The sequence below is a fragment of the Blennius ocellaris genome, assembly GCF_963422515.1.
Source record: "Blennius ocellaris genome assembly, chromosome: 12".
Classification (NCBI taxonomy): Eukaryota; Metazoa; Chordata; class Actinopteri; order Blenniiformes; family Blenniidae; genus Blennius; species Blennius ocellaris.
This window is the reverse complement of record NC_137661.1, coordinates 11,453,902-11,477,272: the sequence shown is the minus strand read 5'-3', so window position 1 is coordinate 11,477,272 and position 23,371 is coordinate 11,453,902. Positions and strand designations below refer to the sequence as shown.

Sequence of the window (23,371 nt, the reverse complement as noted above, 5' to 3'; positions counted from 1 at the left end):
GCAACAATAACAGCCTAAACAAAAGGAGGCCTTGCTCTGAGCTCTGAGCCCCTCTGCAGAGACTGCTGGCTGCTGCTGCCATATGCTGGCCAGCTCGGGCCGCAGAGAGACGCAGAGGCTGTGGCTACAGAGGACTCCAGCCTTCAGCCCCCACAAAGGAGGAAAGGAGCCTTAATCCTGGTAATGAGGCCTGTGAATGCGGCCTTTATGTATACGGGGGAAAGGGCCAATCCCTCTGTACACAGCACGCTAACTAGCCATCTTAAGGGCCATCTTATCCACACAAACGATCTGGTCAACAACAGAATGAAAGAAAAGTAAGGTTGTGGGGGGGGACTAAGAAGGAGAGACATTGAAGTGGACCGACAAGGCCCAAGTCAACACAAACACAATTTTTTACCCCATTTATGTCCTCTATCTTGACTTACAGGTCCCCCCCCCCCCCCCCTCCTCTATACCTCTGTCTCTATCGCTAAAATTTCCTTCTCCCATCTCTGTAAGCTCACACACTTGTTACCTCACTCCTTTTACCTCTTGCTCTGATAGCATGCTCTGGTTCTTGTGGGGCAGGCAGATATTGCCTGAAGCATCTTTCTAGAAGTCCGTTTATTCCTCAAAGTGGATCAGAGAGGCGAGAGAGCTGCTTAAACTCACAAGCTATGCTGCCGTGTTGAAATATAAGCCAACCCACATTTTTGTTGTCTCAATTTTTTTTTTTTTTTTTTTTCCTGCTTGTTAGATTTACTACCTTCTGCCAGGCTGATGGGCTGCTGCAGTCAACTGTCCAGTGATTTGCTCTGGGACTTTTGGCACAGAAACAATGTACTCCATGCCTTGTGTTTGGTTTTTTTGTGGGGGTTTTTTCCCTCCCCTCTGTCAAATGCCGGTCTTCTGTCAATCTCGGACTGACAGTGCAGCAATCACACACAAGACATGAGCAGCCCAAACAGCAGAGAGCAGGACTTGTCACAGCAACAGCAAAATGGTTCAACCCGGTCCACTCACAGTCAATAGATTCATGCAACCGAATAGGAACACATTTGTGATCATTTTGATCAAGTTAAAGCACCGCACTTTGAAAAAAAGACACCCTGCTGAGGCAGTGCATTTTCTCGGGTGGCAAGGAGCAGGCTTTTCAAATAAACGCAAATCAAACCAGGTCTGTGCATTGTCCCCTTGAGAGAAGTGATCAAATATGTGACTGGCATAAAGGATAATTCAGATTTGTGACAACCTGGGCCCTGTTTTGTTGTTTGGGGGGGGGCATCATGTTTATTAGAGTTGATACCTTGTTATTCACCCAATTTACTGAGTCGGGGCCAAACGCACAAAGACATTATCGCATTAGGATACACAGGGATCCAAGACTTTGATTCAAGAATTTGAATTACAGCTAACCGTTTCCACCGTTACAAAGTCGTTACTGTTTTAATAACAATTTTATGCTTCTCAAATTTTTAAATTCTCACCCAATGCAGTTCATTTGAATCTTTCTTTTTGTGCTAGTTAACATGAGGCCCGGGGCTGTTTTGGCACTAAAAGCTGGATTGGCAAGGCATCACATGAATGAAGGTGACAGAATGTAACTTTGACTATAGACATTTTGCTTCTTTTTTTGGGGGGGGGATGTTTATTTTACAAGGTCAAGTTTTTGGCTGAGGCTAATTTGCTGTATAGATTCAGTCCATGCACAACAAAACAAGATGAAATATGGATTAATCATAAATACAAGAAGTTATTAGAATCTCACTGGTCAAACGTTTCGCCTACTGCACTTACCATAAGTGTGCTCATTAATAAAGACAAGTTGACACCTATAAGAACCCTTTGACCTGTTTATGAGTCTCAGATCATAAAATGCTCCTTTCATACCCTTACTTTTTTTTTTGTAGAATTGTTAATGACCTTATATCTTATTATAGACAAGTACAATGCTTTTAGCAGGAATCTAAGCAGAAGCGATAATTGGAAAGTCACTAAAATCCTCTTTGAGTGGTCCCCTTATTATGCCATATCTAGAGATACTAATATTTACTGTATAACCTCACTGCATTGTTTTCCTTTAAATGATTTGGGGGGAAAAAAACACAGCATGCCAAAGAGCACAAAACAGCTGAAGTTTCCGCTTTCAGTTTGGAAATGAACACTATAATTGTATAAACGTGAACAAAAAGAAGCGAGCGGAGTAGGACAATAAGAGGGAGCAAGAGATAGAAATAGACGGAAAGAGAGAAAGGGAAAAACAGAGGTGTGCATTCCTGTCACGGTTGTATGATAATTACTGATTCATCGGTTATTGAAGACTTGCTCACTGCTTTTCATTACCGACAACAGACGTACAGTGAGAAAGAGAGAGACAGGGAGGAGGAGGAGGAGGGAGGAGGTGGAGGAAGAGGAGGAGGAAGAGGAGGAGGAAAGGGAGAGAGAAGGCGAGGAAGCACCGAGGTACAGTGGTGGTGGTGATAGGTGTTGGGGGAAGTTACCACAGGATGGCAGGGTGAGTGAGGGCATTAGGAGAGGAAGGGAGATGGGAGAGAGAGAGAGAGAGAGAGAGAGAGAGAGAGAGGAGGAGGAGGAGGTGGTGGTGGTCGGGGTTGTCTGTAACCGTGAACGAGTGAGAGATTTAGAGGGAAGGAGGGAGAGAGAGAGAGGAATGAAAAAGCGGAATGTGTTCCAACCTGGTCTGTGTGGTCCTGGGGGAAGCTCCACAGCACGGTTGGATCTAGAGGTAATTGACAGACAGCATTAATCAGCGGGTGAGAAACACACCGTCTTCGCTAGCTGCCTCAGAACACATACATATTAATGAGAGGGGTGGGGGCAAGGGTGGCTGCTGTGAGTCTGTGCACGAACACACACACACACACACAGAGAGAAAGACAAGAGCGAGAGAGAGAGAGTCTCGGCTGTATGTGCTGTAAATATGCAAATATATATTCTCAGTGTAGATATGATAGCTTATATTATACACCAAATCATGCACGTTTAAGGAAGTCACAATAACACCTACTTTAGTTTATTTGCTTAATTATTCCTACATCCATACAAGCCTTGGTGTTTTGCTGAAATGTAAATCGCATACTAAAAGGTTTATTATTATCTACAGGATTTCTCTCTCGGAACAACAAATAAAACATTAAAGCTGGCAGATTAGCCAGGATGATTAATTGACTGACGGATCAAAGAAATTACACATTTCTAATGCAACCTCGACTCCAAAAAAGGGGCAGATGATGAATGAAACTGGATGTGGTGATTTGCAATTTGGAAAAAAAACAATATTTCTAAACAGAAGATAAACAACATCATATGCTGAATGCTAATAGTGTCAGATAGACTTTATATACTTTTGAAAATCTTAAAATTGATGGCACTAACACGCAACACAAAAAAGCTGGTCGAACACATCCAACTAAATATAATGAAAGTGATGCTACGAGAAACAACACGAGCTGAAAATTAGTTAAATTAGCAACAGGTCGATATAAAGACTGGTTAGAAAAGAAAAGGTTAATTTAAAGAAGCATCTTCTCCCTAAAGTAAAGGTGGGGTTCGCCAATAATTATGCTGAACCTGAAAACTATGTTTAAACTCGGCTGATCTATTTGACAGGAAATGTTTCTCCACAAATCTTTGAAAATCACACCATCACAATTAAAAGACTACAAATCTACAGAAGACTCTACTGAAGTCTCCTTGTGAACGGAGCAGGGCTGAAGGTCATCCCTCGAAAATGCTTGTGACCTTTGACCCACAAGGGGCCACTCCATGGAGAATAGACATGATATCCTGTACTGGTTACTACTGCATGGATATTACTTCAAACAGTGAAAACAAGCAAGCGAAAACTGCTTTCGGGTTTATTTACAAACTCAAAGTAAAGCTCTGTCATGCTAAACCATATAGTGCATCACTTCATGCTGACAAACCCTCCCTGGAGACACAACCAGGAAACATTTGCTGCTTCTTAAAACAAAAAGTCAAGCTAAAGTCGCACACCAGACAAGAATAGATGACGTTCTCTTACTGAACTCGACTGTTCGAGTACAACACTGCAGACATTAACAGACGTTTTCTCCAAGAAGACAGATGTCACATAATGGCAAACATGGCCTTGTTGTACTTTTTTTTTTTATTGGATGTGGCCATGCCATGGAGTTCAAAATAACCGCATATTTTTAACGAAACGGTCACCGTGTCTTATCTTCATCATCTGATAAGATTGTCGAACTGTAAATCATCTCATCTTTTTGACAATATTAGTTGTATTATATTAATCAGACACAAAAAGAACGGACGTAACAATTACAAATGATGCAAAATAAGACTGAAAGGATGAACTTTTGCATTACGTTTAGCTACTTGGCATAAAATGATAACCAAATGAGACAATTTTATGTTTTCTCTTTTCATATCTGTGATATGTACATCATAATTTGGGTCACTTTCCTGACATTCGCCTTTGAATTAAGAAAAGCCATCACGCGAGTGCGTCAGAACAATCATGGGTTGAATGGCCTTTCCTGTTAAAGCATTGTGTTTAAAAGACATTGAGGTTTATAGCAGAACGTCACACATAAGACACAATCAAAACAAGCAAAAACGTGCCTTTTAGGCGAGGATACTTTGGAATAACACAGTGGAGAGGAGTGTTTACAAAAGGATGTGAGTTAGATATTGACATACAACAAGTAGCAGCTCGAAATGACAATTAACTCTGTTTATGTATGGGGCTTCGCCTGCTTTTTCCTGGTGCCACTGTAGGCGCGTTTCTCTTGGAACCAGCTTTAAGACTACATCCAGGGCCTTGCTTCTCTCAGACTCATGCCATGGGGTTGAAAAGAAGCAGTCACCCAGCCATAGTGTGAACACAGGGGTCTCTGGTAAACATGGCTTCCACAGCTCCAAGGTCGCCCCGTGACCCTGGCAAGAACGGCAAGGGCTTGAAGAGACGAGCTTCCTGCATGCCAAGTTCACCGTCATGGACACAAGAAACCCGGGGCAAAGCCGAAACACACGTAATTAACAAACGGTGAACAGAACCATTTAATATAATGTATAAATAACAACCACCTGTTCAATTGAAATGACGAGAGGCAGATCAAGAGGTAGACCGAAGCCCCCCCCCAGTTTGAAGTTTAAAACTTTTTTTCAAGCAACAATACCAGAATGTCGGAGCCAAGAGGAGATGGCATGTCACTCCGGTAAAGACGACGTGCAACACACATCCTACAAAAAAAAAGTAGCTTCATAGCCAGCGTTGCTAGATTGTGTATGTGAGAAAGGCGCGCGGTGGACGCATGGATGAGAGGACCAAGCAGAATCGATGATGCCTGACATAATCCTGTTGGATAATTTCATGGGCCTGAATAGAGCAGCACGGGAACAAGGGAAAAAAAAAAAAAAGATGCCGCAAATCTCAAAGATCTTCAGTACGATTCTGCCCCCCCCCCCCCCCCCCCCCCCCCCCTCCCCCCCACACCCCCTCAGGAGCCGTTACTGCCGGGGTTATTTTATGCTTATTTACTGGTTGAGAGGACGGCAACGGCTGCTGTTAAATGGTACAGAACTAAGAAAGAAGGGCGGAGTGCAGAAGTGGTGGAGAAAGAGGAGAGCAGGGGGGGGTGGGGGGGTTTGTCTGACCAGCATTTGACCGTCACAACATGAAATCCTGCCTCCTACTTTCTGCAGTGAATGTGCACAGTAAAACTGTAAAGAACTACACACTACAAGTGGCTGACGATGGTCTGACAACACGTTTTTCATCCCACGAACCAAAAACAACGGATTCGGGAAATCGTCATCCGGCGAGAGTGTAGCAAACAAATAAACATGTTTAATCATTCTTAAAATACTGTATATATTATTATTGAAACATTCCTCAACACAAAAAATATAAATCCATCCAACACCTGCTAAGAGATTTATCTGCATTGATATAAGAAGTTGAGTGACTAAATGAAATCTAAAGTATACTTTGTCGAGACCTTTTAAACGAACTCGGGATGAATAGTGGTCATGAAAGCATCACCAGAGTCTTAATTCAGACAAGCCACATTCAGAGGGTGATCATTTAGTTGTTAGCCAGATTGAAACACTTGAATTTATATAGTGATGCACCATAGAACAAAATGGTTTTATTATTATTTATTTATCATCTATAGTTGGATCTGTGATTACATTTCATGACGCTGCATTAATGACGACTAACTCAGAATTCGGCATTAAATTAAACCTCTTGGTATTTTTGAAGAATTGAGAAGACGGGATTGTGTTTCTCCGACGGTATGACGAGCACGACGAATTTTATGCACTTGAAATATTCAAAAACTGTAAAGTTCAGTACGGCATCACACAGAAGCTGCACAAAGGCAAATAATAGTAAGATGCAACGACACACAGTGGCCTTTCCACTATGGCAGCGGACAAATGCCAACTTCTTAATACTTAAAAAAACAAAACAAAAAACATCTTACAATATCTTGCATAAGTCTGTACCTTACAGTCCCTTCCTTCCTTTCTGGCCTGTAGGTGCTCATGCTTCAGGTTCTAGTTTTAATTCTTACTGATGAAAATTGGGTGTCATTTTCCATCCCTTTATGGTTTTTTTGTAAAACATAGATCTTATTTTTTCCCTTATTCGTGTCTCCACTTTGGTCCATCTTCCCTCTTACTCTCACATGCTTCTTTCAATATTTCTCTCACAGTTTTTTTGGTTTTTTTTCCTTCCTCTCGCCTGCAGCTTTATGTCCCTTTCACCGCACCCCACCCACCCCACCCCCTTCATTTTTCTCAATTTCTTGCGTTCATAAACCCCTCCCTCTCTACGTGCTGGGCGTGTGGTGGACACAAGAGGGGGGCCTGAAGGGGGTTAAGGCTGAAAGTTGAAGGTTACAGAGGTGAAGAGCACCCCTGCTGTTCCACCAGGGGACACAAATGTCACCATGACAGATCCCGCATTGGTTAATCCACCCGCCCCTCCTTCAAAAAGCACACACACACATGCACGTACACACACACACACACACACTGCGAGCGGTATACATTTCAATCTGAAAATTGCAGAACCAATGTCAAGTGTGAATCACGCAGACAAAGCTTGGCAGTAATCCATTTCCTTTTCCACCCTTATAAAATATTTGAGGTGCAAATGACACGCTCATTATTTTCTCAGTTTAAATGTCATCAAAATGTTTGCATAACTCCATTCGCGAGAAAACCAGGCCCACAGTAAATACATTTGTACGCATTCTGTCTGCAGCCTTTGAGGATTTCAACTTTTTTTTGGGGGGGGGGTACTCCGTTTACAAAAAACACAGACGGAGGACTTTACACATGCTTTGGATAAATGTTTTTGGCTTGCTCACAAGGTCATGAAACATTTTCAGCACGCTGCAGACAGTGGTTGCTGTCGGTTGCAATAAAAAACGACAACGTTTGAGACACGGGGGTTCCGGAGGACAACGGCGAAATGAAGGTTCACGCGAAGTTTATGACGACTCCACACCTACATTAAAGTACTTCTACAAGATGCAGGATTATGCGTAATTCAAATGAGAATCAGCATTATTTCTGCTGGATCTACAAATACAATGAAACAGCTAAGTGTCCTGTGGTACATTTGTTGGGGCCTGCTTGTGCAATACGTTGATATGTTGGGCACCTGCAATTCTCTTTTAATATGCGTTTATTGCTATAGTCGATAAAATCTATTTAAAAAAAAAAAAAACAGTTTCAGGTCATATAAAAACAGTCCATTTTAGGTGGCACCGGAGGCAGCGACAGTGACAAGGTGGAAAACAAACAACCTATGGCGTATATCGCCCCTGTGGAGCATAAACAGATCCAGCGGGTGAGAATTGAATTGAAATCACCTATCGAGAATATCATTCCCCCATTCGCACCTGAGCAAATGGATGCGGACGAACGTGACGGAGAAGCCTTTTGAGGCGACCGCTGGCCACCGCTTGCAATTACTGCATGTGTGCCGGTTTGCAAATGTGCACTGTGCTGAGTGAGTGAGACTCGTGTTTACAGATAGGAAGCGGAGTCTGGAGTGACTGTTTACAATACAGTAGCTTGTCCATTGATCCCCGGGGGCTTCAAGCGTGGCTGACCTCCCACAGTCACAACGGGGGCACCGCAGAGGCAGCCCCTGGGCCGTGACACCAATCCTGGTGTTTGGAGTGGGGGGAGGGGGGGGAGGGGGGGGAGGGGGGGGGGGGGGGGGAGGTAGGGGGGGGATCGGGTAAATCAGTAAATCAATGTGTTGGCTATTTTTGAAGCACCTATTTTTTGAGAGTTGAGGTGAGGAGGGTTAATGGATGAGGGGTGCTGGGGGCCTGAGAGCTGGGCAATGGGAAGAGAGAAGGGGAGAGGAAGGATGAAGTGAGGGGGGGGGGGGACGAGGGACGGATTGCCTAAGAGTGGGAGGTAAACCTCAGCATCACTCAGCTGATATTACTCCTCTCTGACCTACTCAGGTAAACCATCAAACACAGAAGAGATGAAAGAGAATACTGTAGTATCATACAGTATATGTGGATCAAGACAAGTGAGAAACAAGAAATAAGCCTACTGTCTTATCGCCTTAATTTTTTATTTTTGTTCCCACAAATCTATGCCTTTTGGCACATTCAAGTAGGCTAAAAATGAAAAATACTGGCATGTTCGTCTTGGCATATATCGCTGCTTGTTGGGATTTTCAAGTAGGCTAAAAAGAAGCTGTTGGCAGAAGATGTCATTCCTAATGCTGCTGGCTGGAAGAAAAAGTTGGCACATGGCACTGATGTGTCAAACCTCACACTGTCCAGTGCTGTACGGAGAGTTATTCAACTTTAAGTCATTTTGTCACTTAACTAAAAAAAGTAAAACACAACTATTTTGAATGACATAAGAATTTATAAATTTTTTTAAAAATAGGCTTTGAGACAATAAAATAAAAAAAGCATAGGAAGAACATGAAATACGCCCACAGTTGCAGGGGCACAGCATTTCTATAGGATCACTTCAGGAGCTCAATACCGGTGGCCTGAATGCATGGTTCTGGCTTTACAACTGCCAGAGACTTCAGTAAAACACAAAAAGACCTAACCCCAAATCCAGTGTGAATACACATTTAGATGAAAGCCTCTCGTTTATAATTCTCTATACTATGTGAATCAAACGCAGACTTAGAGCCCTCATGGCCATCCAATGTTCTAAAGGCATAAAAAATGCACTTTTTTTTTTTTCCACCTTAGTCCATGAACGAGTGAATGTGTGCTGTGGGTGAATAGGAGGCCTGTTTGTTAAGAGAGGCCAAATCCCATATGGTGAACAGCAGCTTCTCGGCTGAGGAGAGAGGCTGTGAGGGCCACCGGCAGCCCCTCTCCTCTCTCCCAGCTCCAGAGATGAAGGGATGCGGCGCCTGCCTCGCCTTGTTCCTCCTTTCTCCCACTCCCTTTACCTCCTCTCCTCCCTCTTTCTTGGCCAGGGGTTAAACTGCTGCACTCTAACCTATTTGGCAATGATTTCATTCACTCAAGTTTCTCTCGCTCACTCTCATCTCAGAGAAGAGGTTTATTTCACAGTATGGAGTGGATTAGGCCTCCCTCGTATGCCCCTGGACAAAAGCATTGTTTTAGTGCGAGCCTGTTCGCTGTAACTGGAGGAAGCTACTGCTACTAAGCGTCCACAATACGACTATTGTGGGACGCGCAGGCCTGGAAGGACCCTGCCTTGGAGGCCGTCTAGACTTTGAGCCCAGGCCGACTGGAGAAATGGGGAGAAAATCCCATCAGGCAGTGGAGTGAAAGTTAACTAAGGTAACCTGCTGTGAACCTGATGAAGATGTCAAGCCAACATATGGCAAAAAATGTCTATTGTCAGAACAAGGGGCTTTTTTTTTTTCCCCCTCTGAGGCTATGGTAGGAGGAGGAGGAGGAGAGAGGGGGTGGCTAAAGAAAACTGGTAAGGGGGTAGCAAAACCTAAAGGAAGGAATAACTGCAGTGGTCATCGTTTTACTTCTGGATCAGTAGTCCTATTCTGGCTGGGAGGAGGCCCAACCCTTCCACTCACAATTAAAAGAGTAAGCAGATTAACTGGCATCTTTCAAAGGCCAGCAGGACGAAAAACCCACTCACAGCCGTTTAAAACAATTTTTTTTTTCCTCCCTTTGCCCGTCAAGTCTCACTCTGCACACAGCAAATGGCATTACATTTCATGCTGATTTAGTGAGTAGAGCGTTTGAGAAAAGAAAAACTTCTTAAACCATGATATGGTCCTTAACTTAACTGAAACTGATTGGTCACACCGTGTTGTTACACACGAGGACTGTGAGCTGAGTAAAAAGGGAGAAAAGCCCTTAAGTGACGAAAAAAAAACTACCTGGATTACATCAATAAATGCACACCTTAATGAAGAACAATGGCAATTTGCAGGCCCGGACTATTTCTTTATTAAAAACACTATCGAATGCGTCATAATGTTGATCTAGATTGGGCCTAAAAATAGGACCTGATTTGCAAAAGGGTGATAAGCTTTAATTCCAATGCTTGAACATTTGAATAAAGAAAAAGAAAAAAAAAAAAAAAACAACCTCTAAGGTAGAGCCTGAATCACCAGCCAAAAAAACCCAACTGGCAGGCTTCAACATGTGAGAGATGTTGGCCTGGGGGATTTCTGAGCCATTTCTACAACTACATCTGAAGAAGATAAACAACAGTCTCAGCTGGAATGAGAAGAAAGAAAGAGCTGTATGGAGATGATGTGACCCTATTAATGCCACATTAATTGTTCGTCTTTTCAACTATGTGTGAAAAAAGGTTTGGTGGGAAGAGCTGAGAGAGAGAGAGAGAGAGAGAAGGGTGGGGGGGAGAGAGAGCAAGAGAGAGAGAAGTGAAAGCGATACTGTCTCCGGGCTAGTTGGGATGCAACCCAATTTCACAGCTTCACGAATGAGTGCTACAGCATATGGATGCAACCTTTGTGACAGCCTTTGTGTATCACCACATATCAGTGTTGATATTCCCAGTCAGATTCCATACTGGTCCAACATTATGTCAAACACTGGCTTCGCTTGGCTGCATTTTCCAACACAACACACGTGCAGCATGTTTGTTGAGAGGAGTGTGCTAGCCTCCTAAAGCTAAGGGGAGGGAAAAAAAACAACAACAACAAACCATCTCCCAAGACAGACTCCTCTCCAACTCTCTCCTCACGTTACGTTCAGCTACTGCAAAATAATAAAATAAGTGCTCATGTTAAGATAGTAATGTGCCCTAAAATCGGAGGTATAACCTGATATTCACAATATGACCCAGATTTTTTCCTCTCTTTCTCTCTCTCTCTTCCAAACAGACGCAGTGTGGAACTCTTTTGCAGAGTTTTAACAGCAGCACAGGTTAAGAGATAATTCTGTCGCCGGTTGCTTGGCTGGAAACCTGATAGAGATTCACACATTTCATTCCATATGGTCTAACCATCTGCTTTCATGATAACCAACATCGACTAAAGTAGATCATCAACTGTAGTGTCAAAGCCAAGATGCGTAAAAACAGAGACGATATCGTCATGAAGGAAAGGAGGTGCAGGTCCAGTCATGTCATGTAAGACAGCAACCATTCGGTCCACGTTGTAACGTTGCCTCCTGGAAATGAGGATGTCCTTGAACACAACCCAAGAAATGTTTTCAATGATAAGCAGAAATATCAATTGATGTGCTAAATTGATTTTTTTTTTTTTTTTGTAGACGTTTTGTGCAATTGTATACCAGTTTGTCATATAATCCAACGAAAATTATAAGATTTTATGCGAGATTCGTCAAGATGCCGGGTTTTCTTTGTAAAAGTAAAACTTGCAACCTTTCAATATGATTCATATTAATTTTTATTCAAATTATCACTGAAAAAAAAACACAACATATTTTATTAGTCATGTGCTTGACAAAGTCACCTTTATCCAGAAAGACTGTTAAGAGATTTTTTTTTTTTCTAAGAAACCCGGCTACTTCCTATTTTACCCAAGTTGGCAAGTTATATCAACAATGTTGGATTCATTCATTCATTCATTCATGGAATTGGCTACTATAATGACTGGACTGATTTACAATTTTAATTTTAAAAGAATATTTTAAAGTTATTGCACAGTGCTATGTGCCTGGAATCGTACTGCGAGATGACAAATGTATGTTTCTGGATACATAGATTCTAAAGTTCGGGGGGAAGCCGGTGATAAGGTCACTCACTGTCACTTACAGGCGCAAAAGGGCGAGTTTCTTTACTCGTCTCTGAGGCGATAGTTCCAACATCACAGAAGACGCCGTGTGCAGCGCAGCAGCTCCTTGAGGTGTGGAGGGATCGATCTGACTTAATATCACATGGCACGGCACCCAGAGGCAGCCGCGTGGTGCCGGTGACAGTGTAAAGCCTTGCCTTTGGCGGCTACATGCTCGGTGCTGCCGAGCTGCGATTTGAAGTTCGTGTTGCAAAGGCTGACAGACAGACAGCTCTCACTCAGACACTCAGTCAGTCAGCCAATCTTTCCACGGGGATAACAATACATCTTAATCTGTTCAAAGCTCGCCGTGGCGCGTCGTCTCAAACACGTTCACGGGGGTCTCGGCGCTCCGACGAGACGGGTGGACAAATTCTAACCAACAGGACCGAATCAGAACACCTGATGGGAACGCTTAGTGTTCGAAGAGGCGTGATTTGACGGTTAAGTAAATTAATTCATTCACCCATTACTGTTCTTTAAAAGAAATGTCAAAACGGTTTGATCTTGAAAGAAAGTTTGGGATCTAATACACACAATGACATGAAATTGTCATGTATAATTACAACAACAACTTTATTTAAGCACTTTTCAGAACAGTTGTTGCAAAGTGCTTTACGGTAAAAACACAGACAAAAAAAAGTGGGGGGGAAAAAGTCAGGCGAGACAAGAGGAGCAATATGCTATTTATTTATTCATTTTCTTTAAACAATTTATTACATAAGTTACATCAAAGCACCTTGGCAAAAATATTTACCTCAGACGAGGAAGCACATAAATACTTTGCTTTCCGTAAGCAGTGATGAGTTTTTATCTGCTTTTGTGATCATTTCACATCGTGACAAGAAACGTGCACGTTCTTTTGGAAATACCCAAGTAACATTAATGGCGTTTACAGGGGAAAAACAAGCAAACGTACCGAAGCACAACCGATTCTCTCTGATAATATTTGATGATTCTTAAACAATTCACAAGTCTTGGGGATTTAAAACTGGTCTAAGCCAACAAGACTCCACCTGGGATGCCGAAAATTACATTTTAAACACTTATGTCAGTGCATCGCCTGCTTCTATCCAAAAAATTCAAAAGCTAAACAAGTTTAAGTAAACATCTGTGTTAATAACACTTAATAAGAAATGATTTTCGAAGATGAGTAAATCCAGAGTGTCACTTAAGAAATATTCTTAAAGTAAAGTAATTGGCTATCCCATGTGATCCCTTTCTGTTTTAAGTTGAGAGTTACTGAACAAATCTGGCCACTTCAACATTCAAAGTACAAAACAATGTGATATAAACGGGACTATTTGTGCAGAATTGTGTGAACCACTAGCAACTTGGACAATTCGCCCACACGTCTCATGAGGAAATGACACTAACAACTAAAATTCCTGATGATCCTGAGACCGTCTAGGAAACGTGTGCATCTCTTTCAACTGACCACAACCAAGAGTTTGTATTAGTCTGCCAACTCTTCATGTGTTCATACCGTGTAACATTTAGGATAGCCTCATCTTTTATGGAAATAAAACACAATCAGAGATCATTTAGTGAAAGGGGAAAATAAAATCTGAACATCAATGAGGTGCCGTAAAATGAAAAGAACAAATAATTGGCTTTATGAAAACAAAGACAACGTGAGTGAATTGCTTGATTTGCAATGATAAATGGTCTCAGACATTTACAAAGGCATCAAGACTGACCTATATTTCCTGTCCTGAAAAAAAAAATAGGCCAGAACCCAAATTAAGGGCAGTAGGGCTACTACGCGTACGTAAACGCCATCATCTTCACAGTAATTGCGTGGTGTTGGGCAACACGGGAATCGGCTTGAGTGAAGAGAAGTAGCCTGAGGGCACGGCTGTTGACATGTAAATAGCGAGGACAGAAGCTGAAATGACAGCACAGGCGGGAGACTTGGACTAGTAGTTCTGCTTGACTTGAATTTGCCTTGGCCACAAAATTAAGGTCTTAGGGACAACAGTCTATATGTCAAGATACCAGTACTCGTATCATGTCAATAAATACAGTGATTTCCTTAATTGCCGAGGAAACACACATTTCTGTCTTTTACATCATTCATCTTTTGGATCATTTTACGTCAGCGTGTCTGGCAGCTTGTCCAATGGCGCCCGGGTGCAATCCGTTCCTCTGCAATTACAGAGTACTGTCCGGTCCGTGAACTACATGCGAGCTCATGTCACGCCACTGGCCATTGATGCAGTTTGATTGTGACGCCTGTATGACCTCCACGAGGCCGTTCTATATATGGCTTTTGTGATCAACCGCAATCAACGTGAAAAACCCGTCAACAGGTTGGGAAAGCGTCATCTTGTTTAAGGTTATATAGCACGAGTAGCCCATGAGAAGCTTTACGATCATTCCACCACACGACGACAGGAAGGCTGCTTGAGCTTCTTGCAAAAAGTGAGCCGGCCCCCAAATCCTGTTAAAATCCTGTCATCACAAAATGTGTTCAACATGGGTCTCAACAGTCAACACAACATATTTTCAGCTTCTTCTTTTTTTTTTTTTATACGATCTAATTTGCCAGACTAGGAGAGATTAACGTCGCCAAAGCTACATTAAAGCGCAGGCTCCACTAATCCCCGTTCATTTGTGGGCTAAACTAGGCCACACTGGTATTTACATGCATAAGAACCAGCCAATCATTGTTCGTTGACTCAGAATAATTAGTTTTTCTGTTTGTGGGTGTGCGACTGGGCGAGTTTGGATGGACGTGCTCGTGCCATCTGCTGCGCTTATCCACATACATGCCTGGCCATTGTCGCACTTTGACATGGTGCATGTGAAAAAGAGCTCGCGTCGCGATAACACGAGTGGTATTTTGGAAGCTAAATTCAGCTGGACATTATCCTAGCCTTTGCTTGGTGGGTTTTTTTATTTTTATTTATAGACACATAAAATTCCCTCCGCTTTTTGGAGCAAAGCTTCCAAGTGGTCACGGGGGAATACATTTGTCTGCCTTCCAATGAAGATGCGCACATACAAGCACACACCAAAAAAAAACAAATAAAACACCAACGACACTGCTTGTGAGTTGAGATAATGTGATGAAACTTTCCCGCGTTCATCAAAATTGTCTCATTTTTTAATTATTGATCAGGACCTTACTTTTACCAATTTTTTTTTTTTTCACCATGGAAAGTGGAAATCTAAAAATAGTCTGCGAGTGTCAGTGCCTAGAAGTCTTTCCATGTTCCCCCAGTCTGGCAGCATTAGTGAATTCAGATGAGCTTTCTGTAGCTCTCACAGTTTCTGTGCCTCCAATCTCGTGCACGGGCCCCACACATCCAAGCCCGCCGTGCACACGCGTATACACAGCCACATATGCAGCCCCGGCACACTATACACTTATGCATGTACCTGCCATCACACAGGCACACACAAAGACAGTTTGCCCCTGGAGTTTCAGTGCTGCGTCAGTAAGTGCGAGCGAGCTCAGCCAGCAACCCCCACAGTATCTCACCTCTCAGTTTATAGACTACTGCCATCAGCATATTCTTTTTTTTTCCACCAGTCCTTCACACCCAAAAGCTGCATTATTTCTGGCACGTTCCCCCCCCCCCCCCCCCCCCCCGACGCTTTGACCATTAACAGTCGTTATTTTGGAAGAAACAACAGAGTCGTCCACTTGCAACTTCGATGACGACTTCTATATCTGCCAAAGTGAAGCAAGGTCACACGGCAACGTCTGACAACTCCCCGTTTCCTCTTTCGATTCTCTCTGCAGGGCTCATCTGTTCCTGCCATAACAATTTTCAGGATAAAAAAAAAAATGTGATAAAATAAAGATGGCTTGGAAATGTTAAATGAGCTTTGAATTTAATCAGATGAAAAGATGAAACCCTGGGATGTAAGTGGAACAAGGATGAGTCAGAAAAGCAGAGGGTGGGACACCAAATAATGAAAAGATGAAACCCTGGGATGTAAGTGGAACAAGGATGAGTCAGAAAAGCAGAGGGTGGGACACCAAATAGCAGCTTGGAGTCAAGTTTCCCCCCCCCCATAGACGCCACTCCAAATAATGTGATTACCAAAAGCATGTGGATGCCATATATTGAAAAAAGAAACCAATCATAAAAAATAATTATTATATTTACAACTGGTTAGTTTCAACAGTAAAAGTGCCTTATAAGCTGATCTCAATGTGTCAGGATCTATCCAATCATCTTCTCGACGACGACTTTATCCAATCAGGGTCACAAGGGGCTGTGAGCCAATCAGAGTTGAATATGAGCAAAGGTAGGATCCACTCCCGGACAGGTCCCCTGTACCTCGCAGGGCAAACACAGGGTGAAACAGGCCTACTTTCACATTCACGTCCACCGTCAACTTAGAACCACCTCAAATGTAAACTAGAGTGTTCAGATAAAAAGTCATGCACGTGGAGAACGACGCGAAAACGGCACACAGAAAGGTCCAAAAGTCCCAATTAAACTCCAACAGAGGACGTTTTCTATTAAGTCTGCTGCCCACTGCATCACCAGGTAGTTCTTCAATTCACTATCAAGTTCCAGAGCATACAAATATAGCATGAAAGTGTTATAATTTTGTATGTGTGGTGGTGGATGGATGGATGGATGGATGGATGGATGGATGGATGGATGGATGGATGGATGGATGGATGGATGGATGGATGGATGGATGGATGGATGGATAACAAAAAGTTAACTAGTTGTCAACTCCGAGAGGTTTGTGAAAATCAAAAATAAGATGTAAAAAAGATAGTCGTGTAAAAAAAATGTCAAATTTCTATTATTCCATATAAAATGAACATTTAAGTCAGAACAAACTTATTGTACAAAACATTTTCTATCTTATCCAATAGTTCAAATTTACTTAGCACCAACTCATTGAACACAGTTTTCTATTCCTTCTAATAGACTTCAGAGAAGAGAAAATACTTGATAAACGTCAGAGGGGAATTCTTTACAGCATTGCTGGACACAGAATAGAATAAATAAAATAGAATGTTCAAATATATAATAAGTCAGAATGAAACTTTAATGAGAGTATTAAATATGAACATGTAAAAGACTTAACTGTGATCACCATATGCATGGAAGAGTGGCTTAAAAATAAAACAGCATTTACAGAGAGCAATTCTCGGGTCTGATGGCCACAGGAAGGAAGGAACTGCTGTGACGCTGCTCAGTGCACTTTGGTGGTATAAACTATTGACAAGTGTTCGTCACAGCCGACTTTGCAGGTGTCAAATACAATATTTTTCCATGGCTGTTATAGTCGAATTTGTGTCTTAAAGCAGTAAGCATGAACGTACTTGAACAAAAAGAAATTCTATGTCAGATTTGTTTTAATGTCATTTCTTTTTTTCTTTTTTTTTTTTAGATCTTATGTTGGAAGTTTTTTGGGGGGATCAACAATAATGTTTTTTTGTTTTCTTTTTTTTTCCAATTTGACATACAAAGACACCCATATTATTTTGAGCGATACCATAACAAACATGTACCCAACATTCCAGTCAGCAGCAGCCCCTTTACACAGGAACTGATAAGGCCAGTCTTATTTCAAAGCATCTATTTGTCAACCACAAGTTAATTGTCCAGATCTGATTTGTATTGATAATCAGGATATTGTTTCCTATAGCTTGGTCCAAATGTAAAACTGAATCAAATGTATGAAAGTCAGACCCACATGAGAAGACTTTACTCTCTTCTCTAACTGATCACATGGACTATTTAGCCTCAGCTTTCAAATAAGTCAGACAGGTTGACAAAAAAAAAAAAAATCCAAGGAGCACTAATCAAACCCTGAATATCTTCTGACCGCCACCCTGAACTTGGTCTGGGGGTTGAAGATGACATTAAAGACACTCTGAGACACTGAGTGGGAGGAGGAGTTAAGAAAAAAAAAAAAAAAAAACTCAACTGTGTTCAGATGTAAATGATAAATGACAAAGACTTGGATGGAAGCTGAGTGTATTTTTATTTTTTTCCCGGAGCCAATTTAACAAAGTATGAGGATTGAGACAAAAGAGAATGGAAGAAGGGCTGTGAGATACACAAAGTGTGAGACCCTGGGGTCCTCTCAGGAGTGCGAGTGGAGGAGTGTGGCCTCTCTAATGGCCAATCAACACCCGCCTTGCTGCCATGGCATCTGTTGGTACTCCAATGGCCTCCCGTCCGAGTTCGAGCCCGTTGCAAACTCAACGCACAGCTGGCGTCCAATCAGACTCTAGAACGGGCGACGTTTGGGTCAAGGAGCAATTCTGACATTTTGCAGAATGCCAACGTTCAACCTTTTCTAAAAGTTCCACTACACGGGAGTTTTGCTCTGCAGCTATGAAGAGTGGAAAAAGGAAAAGGGTGAAAGCCAAAGGGAAAAAGTGAACATCAGAGTGCTGCTTGGAGGGGACCGCGAGGGAGGGAAGGAAGTGGATTGATAACTAACTAGCGAACAGTAAGTAACGTGATGAGACCTTCAGGTCTTGGCAGAAGTGTTTTAAAGGTGCTGTATGAAAGTAACTTTTCATAATTGGACAAAGCAAAGCTTTTAAGCCATATGAATAAAAAAAAAAGGACCAGTATGTCTGCTCTGTACTTTTGCTTATTAGGTTTTCTTTACATGTATCTAAAGGATGGGAGTCAAACCTTTTGTCACGTATATCCCAACAGTTAAACTTCCCGCAGCATATTTTAATACTAGTTAAGACGCTAAAGCTGGCAATAAATCTGTCACCTCTCTAAAAAAAAAAAAAAAAGACATGCTTAAAGGTACTCGACTGACAAGCAGAAACATGACATGGGAAGCACACAATCAAAAAGTTCTTTCATCCATCCTCTGAGGCTAAAGGATGCCGTACGGATTATTACAGTGACTGTAACAAAATCCATTTGATTGTAAGGCTCGGAAAAGGCATTGATATTCATTCATTCACACACTGATTCAGACAACTGAGTGTTCGCAATTCCCGTCACCTGGAAGTGTGAACTACGGGAGGAAAATAGTAGGTTTAACATGACGAGACAAGTGCAAACCAAACAGTGAGGATTCAAAGCCAACTGAGGCCCGTGTCCTGTGAGGTACCGCAGCTCGCCGCGCCGCCACCACTGAAGCTTTTTCATAGTAAATCATTCCCCCTAATTGCATCATGAATGTTGCTGTAAAATTGATATGCTGATCTATTAAGTTTATTGCTTTGTTAGTGGGAACAATCTGGCTGCGGGGAGCGGGCGAGGACAGGTAGCATCTGTCCCCACCTACCGCCTTGGCAGCGACGGCGTCATCTGCTAGCTTTGGCAGCGTCTTGGAAGCACATCAATATGGCTTTATGTAGCCAGGGCCGCTAGTAGCTAGCATGCCAGTCACGCTCTCAGGCAACGCTCGCTCGCAGCCTGAGCAGCCACCGAGCGCTGAGCCAACAGAGCTAAGCGGAACTGAGCTACGGCTGAACAGGGAGGCCAGGTCTCTGTGGACTCGCGGGGGGGGGGGGGGGAACGGGCCAGTGTGTCATCTGCACGCATATCCGCAGTCAGAAGCGCGGGGCCAAGTCCAGATTAAAAAAAAAAAAACAACAACAAAAAAAAATTACTGTCATCACTGGAGCTGTAGGCTTTATTTTCATGTTTGCTTGTTGTGTTGCGCGGACTATTTCTGCTGAGGAATACCTACACTCAGCAGAATTCCTAACATTTTTTTTTTATGTATTAGAAGAATACATTAAGTAGACCATTTATTTACTACAAGTTGAACCGATGAGGCGCGGGAAAACCTCTACTGCTGATGTTACATTGTTATTGGTGTTTGCCAAAAGACAGAAATAATCAAACCAACCCTTGGGAGTAATAACTGGGCGCTTGTCCAACAAGAACACACTGAAGGCCCCAGCAGAGTGAATTCCTCTAAATGACCTGCTTTCAGCTCTGCACATACAAATCGCTAGTATTGTCCTTAAAAAATTTAAAAAGACAAAAACTTAATCGCACACATCTGTGTGTGGGATTGAAATTTAGAACATGCATCACCACCAAAAAGGTCACGGTATGAATAGCAACAAAGCACATGTCAGTCAGAGTGAATGAATGGCCGTGTTGGCGGAACATCACAGGTCATTTGTGCTCAGTGAACACCGCACAACAAAGAAATCCGCAAAGAAGTGATCTTAAAGATGGTCCAGTGCCAGGTGAACCGTTCACTGAACAGTGACAAAATGCACTGGATGAACTGAGAACGCAGGTTTCCAAGCAGCCGCCGAATCAAAAGTGAAGCGTAATTAAAGTTAATTAAGATACAAGTTTATTATTTATAAAAGTGACGGTGCATAATGATGAACATTTAGATGTCAATGTGTAACACGATAGCCCAAACCAATGTCTACTTTTAAGTCTATTAACTACAAAACAGCCATCCTTCCTTGCAACATTTTCTTTGAGGCACTTAAATGAGTTAAATTAAAACGTCTCTACGCTGGCAAAACGACTGCAAAGCGGAAAAGGTGGACCCAACGTGCCGCAACAGTGAAGGTGGAAAGGTGTAAGCAACGTCTGGAAATGTGCACATTGGGCTGTTTGAAGGAAAAACTCCTCCAAGTCACCGAGGTGAGCACCATTTTCAATCTGTTTTTATCATCATCTCATACCCTTGTTATTGGTTCAGAGAACATTTTTTTAACAGAGCATATGTCAGAGCATAATAGATTAATTACATGCGAGTGAAGAAAGAAAGAAGTGCTTCCACCCATGGACAGCTTAGTGGCAAGGTAGAAATATCCCCTCTGCCACTTCATTATCAGAATAGAAAGAAATAAGAAAGAAAGAAAGGTAAAGCGATCCGTGTTTTGCATTCTTCGCAACTGATAAACAAACTAAACTGCAATCCATTTATACTGCAGTTCAAGTTCAGAAAACTGCACAGCATACTTAGAAACATCTATGAGTTGAAGGACCTTTTTAAAATAATCCACATTTGTGCGATGGGGTTCAGCTAAATGCACTTGCTTGTATATTATGGCGGTGTTTTTTTTTTTTTACCAGATGAAAGCTTGCTGATAATCGATCCACGTAAAAAAGGGAGTCCTGTCCCAGTTGTCCATTAGGCAGCTATCGGCTGGCCGCGCCGGAGCAAGAGGCTAAGTGGATATTGGACCAGTAATAAGCGGGATTGGAGACTGCGAGTAAGAAATATGAAGGGGGCCGACTAAAATCTTGACAGCACGATGAGCGAGCAAGCTATTTTGAAATCGCTGGTTCCGAAAAGTCCATCTGACGCGACATAAGAAAATATAGACTTATTCCAGGCCTGGCTGCAAACACGTGGTTGCCGTGTGCACACGTACACCTAAACACATGAGGTGTGAAACCTCGTCAGCACAGGAAGTTGAAGGACGGTGCATTTTGGCGAAACTTTTATCTGGCTTTCGAAACTTCACTGTTTGATTAGATCCGATGTGCACAGGAAACCACACCCCTGCACACTGCGATGGCATTTCGTGCTGTCCTATTAGGATCGAGTTTCAAACCTGCGGTACGAGGATGTGGTGGGTGGCAAAGCAGTGGTGCAGCGTCAGCAAATACCGTGCACACACCGAGCTTTCCATTCACTCAAAGGCAACAAACCTTTGGTTTGCTTGAAAGCCATTCAGAGTAAGGCGAGCTAATGGCAGAGCGAGAGAACACAACAGTAATACAGCCACAAAAAAAATAAAATTATCTAAAAATAAACTTGTAGTCCCTAAACTGAGGAGAATGTGTGAGAAAGTATAAGCAAGCTGAAATCTTGTACCAGTTCTCGAAATGTTCGACATCGTGTTGCTATGACAATTTAATTATAGTCCGTCATGGTTGGACGATTGTTTGTTTGCCTCTATGAAGCAGTGGGAAGATAATGTGTGAATGTGAAGTGGCTCTTTTTGGCAAAGCGGTTAATGCTTGGCTGCCGGAAAAAAAAGAAAAAAAACAAACCTGCTTTAGTTTGTGGTGAGTGTCGAAGTTTCACAGCCTGATGTGACTCATAGATTTAACCTATTTAGCTCCACGGAAAAGCGAACTACAACCAAGGTGTGTTCATATGTAAAAGGTTTCACATATGTATAGATATTTAACTGTCACATATGATAAAGTCGTACAGAATTAACAAAATGATAAAGTTCTAATAGTCAGAAAGTATCTCATCTCTTACGGACTTCAGCTGACGCAAAGTCAAAGAAAGGGAAATTGGTGGGTGCTGAGGAGAAGTGATTCATTCCTCATATGGATGTCTGAAACTGCATTTTTTTTTTTAAACAATTCACTTCATGTGCAGAGAAACCCCCTCGGTCGTATGAGTGAGTGAACTGTGTGTGCTTCATTTGACCCAAGGTGTGCACAGGTTGCTCTGGAGCTTTGCCCCTGGGAGCAAGACTCCGGATACGGGTCCGACTCCACATCACAGACAGAGGAAGTCAGTTATTACAGTGGAAGCCAGTGGTTTAAAATCCAATATGAGCGCTACATCCAAGGACAACTTCCACCCCGGTCAGGCCGGCAGCTGCACAATCGAACCGTCCGAGAACACCTCCTTAAAGTCAACGCCGAGGGCGCAAAAATAAGACGACTTGTGTAATATGCAGTGAAAATGTGTCACGATCATATTTGGCTTTTGAGTCATTGATGTGAAATATCACACGTTTATGAACTTATTATTTGACTTTATTTCCCATATCCAGAGAGAGACAGAATAGGCCACAGTCATTTCCCAGGCTCGTACTGGCCACAAGAGCAGGAATGCTTGACCACTGAAAACAGTTAATGCAGCTCGCTGACTCAGGCATGAGCTTTCGAAAGCAATCTTTGCGGGGTCGCCGTAATAAGAAAAATACAACAGCAAAACTTTTGGTCAGCCAAATGTGTCAAGTGGTTACAAAATGTAGAGCAGATTCGTGTAAATCTTGAAAACAGCCAACAACTTCAATGACTGGCTTTCTGTCTGAGAGGTCTGAACAGAATAAACCATGAATGACACAAACATAATAACACCACAGTCATAATGAATACCTCCTGACATTGCAGACAGGTTCTCTGACGAAGAAAAATGCTGTACAAAGACCAGCAGCAGCCCTTACATGCTGTGAAATGCCATATGAATCAATTACCAACT

General features: G+C 42.4%; 1 protein-coding gene across 1 annotated transcript in view; it reads right to left on the bottom strand.

The window, feature by feature from the left end:
• dennd1b (DENN/MADD domain containing 1B) overlaps positions 1-23,371 on the bottom strand; it is a 107,035-nt gene that overhangs the window by 82,184 nt on the left and 1,480 nt on the right. The window contains 1 exon segment of the mRNA XM_080506001.1: positions 2,679-2,722. Coding sequence (XP_080362127.1) covers positions 2,679-2,722 — 44 coding nt within the window.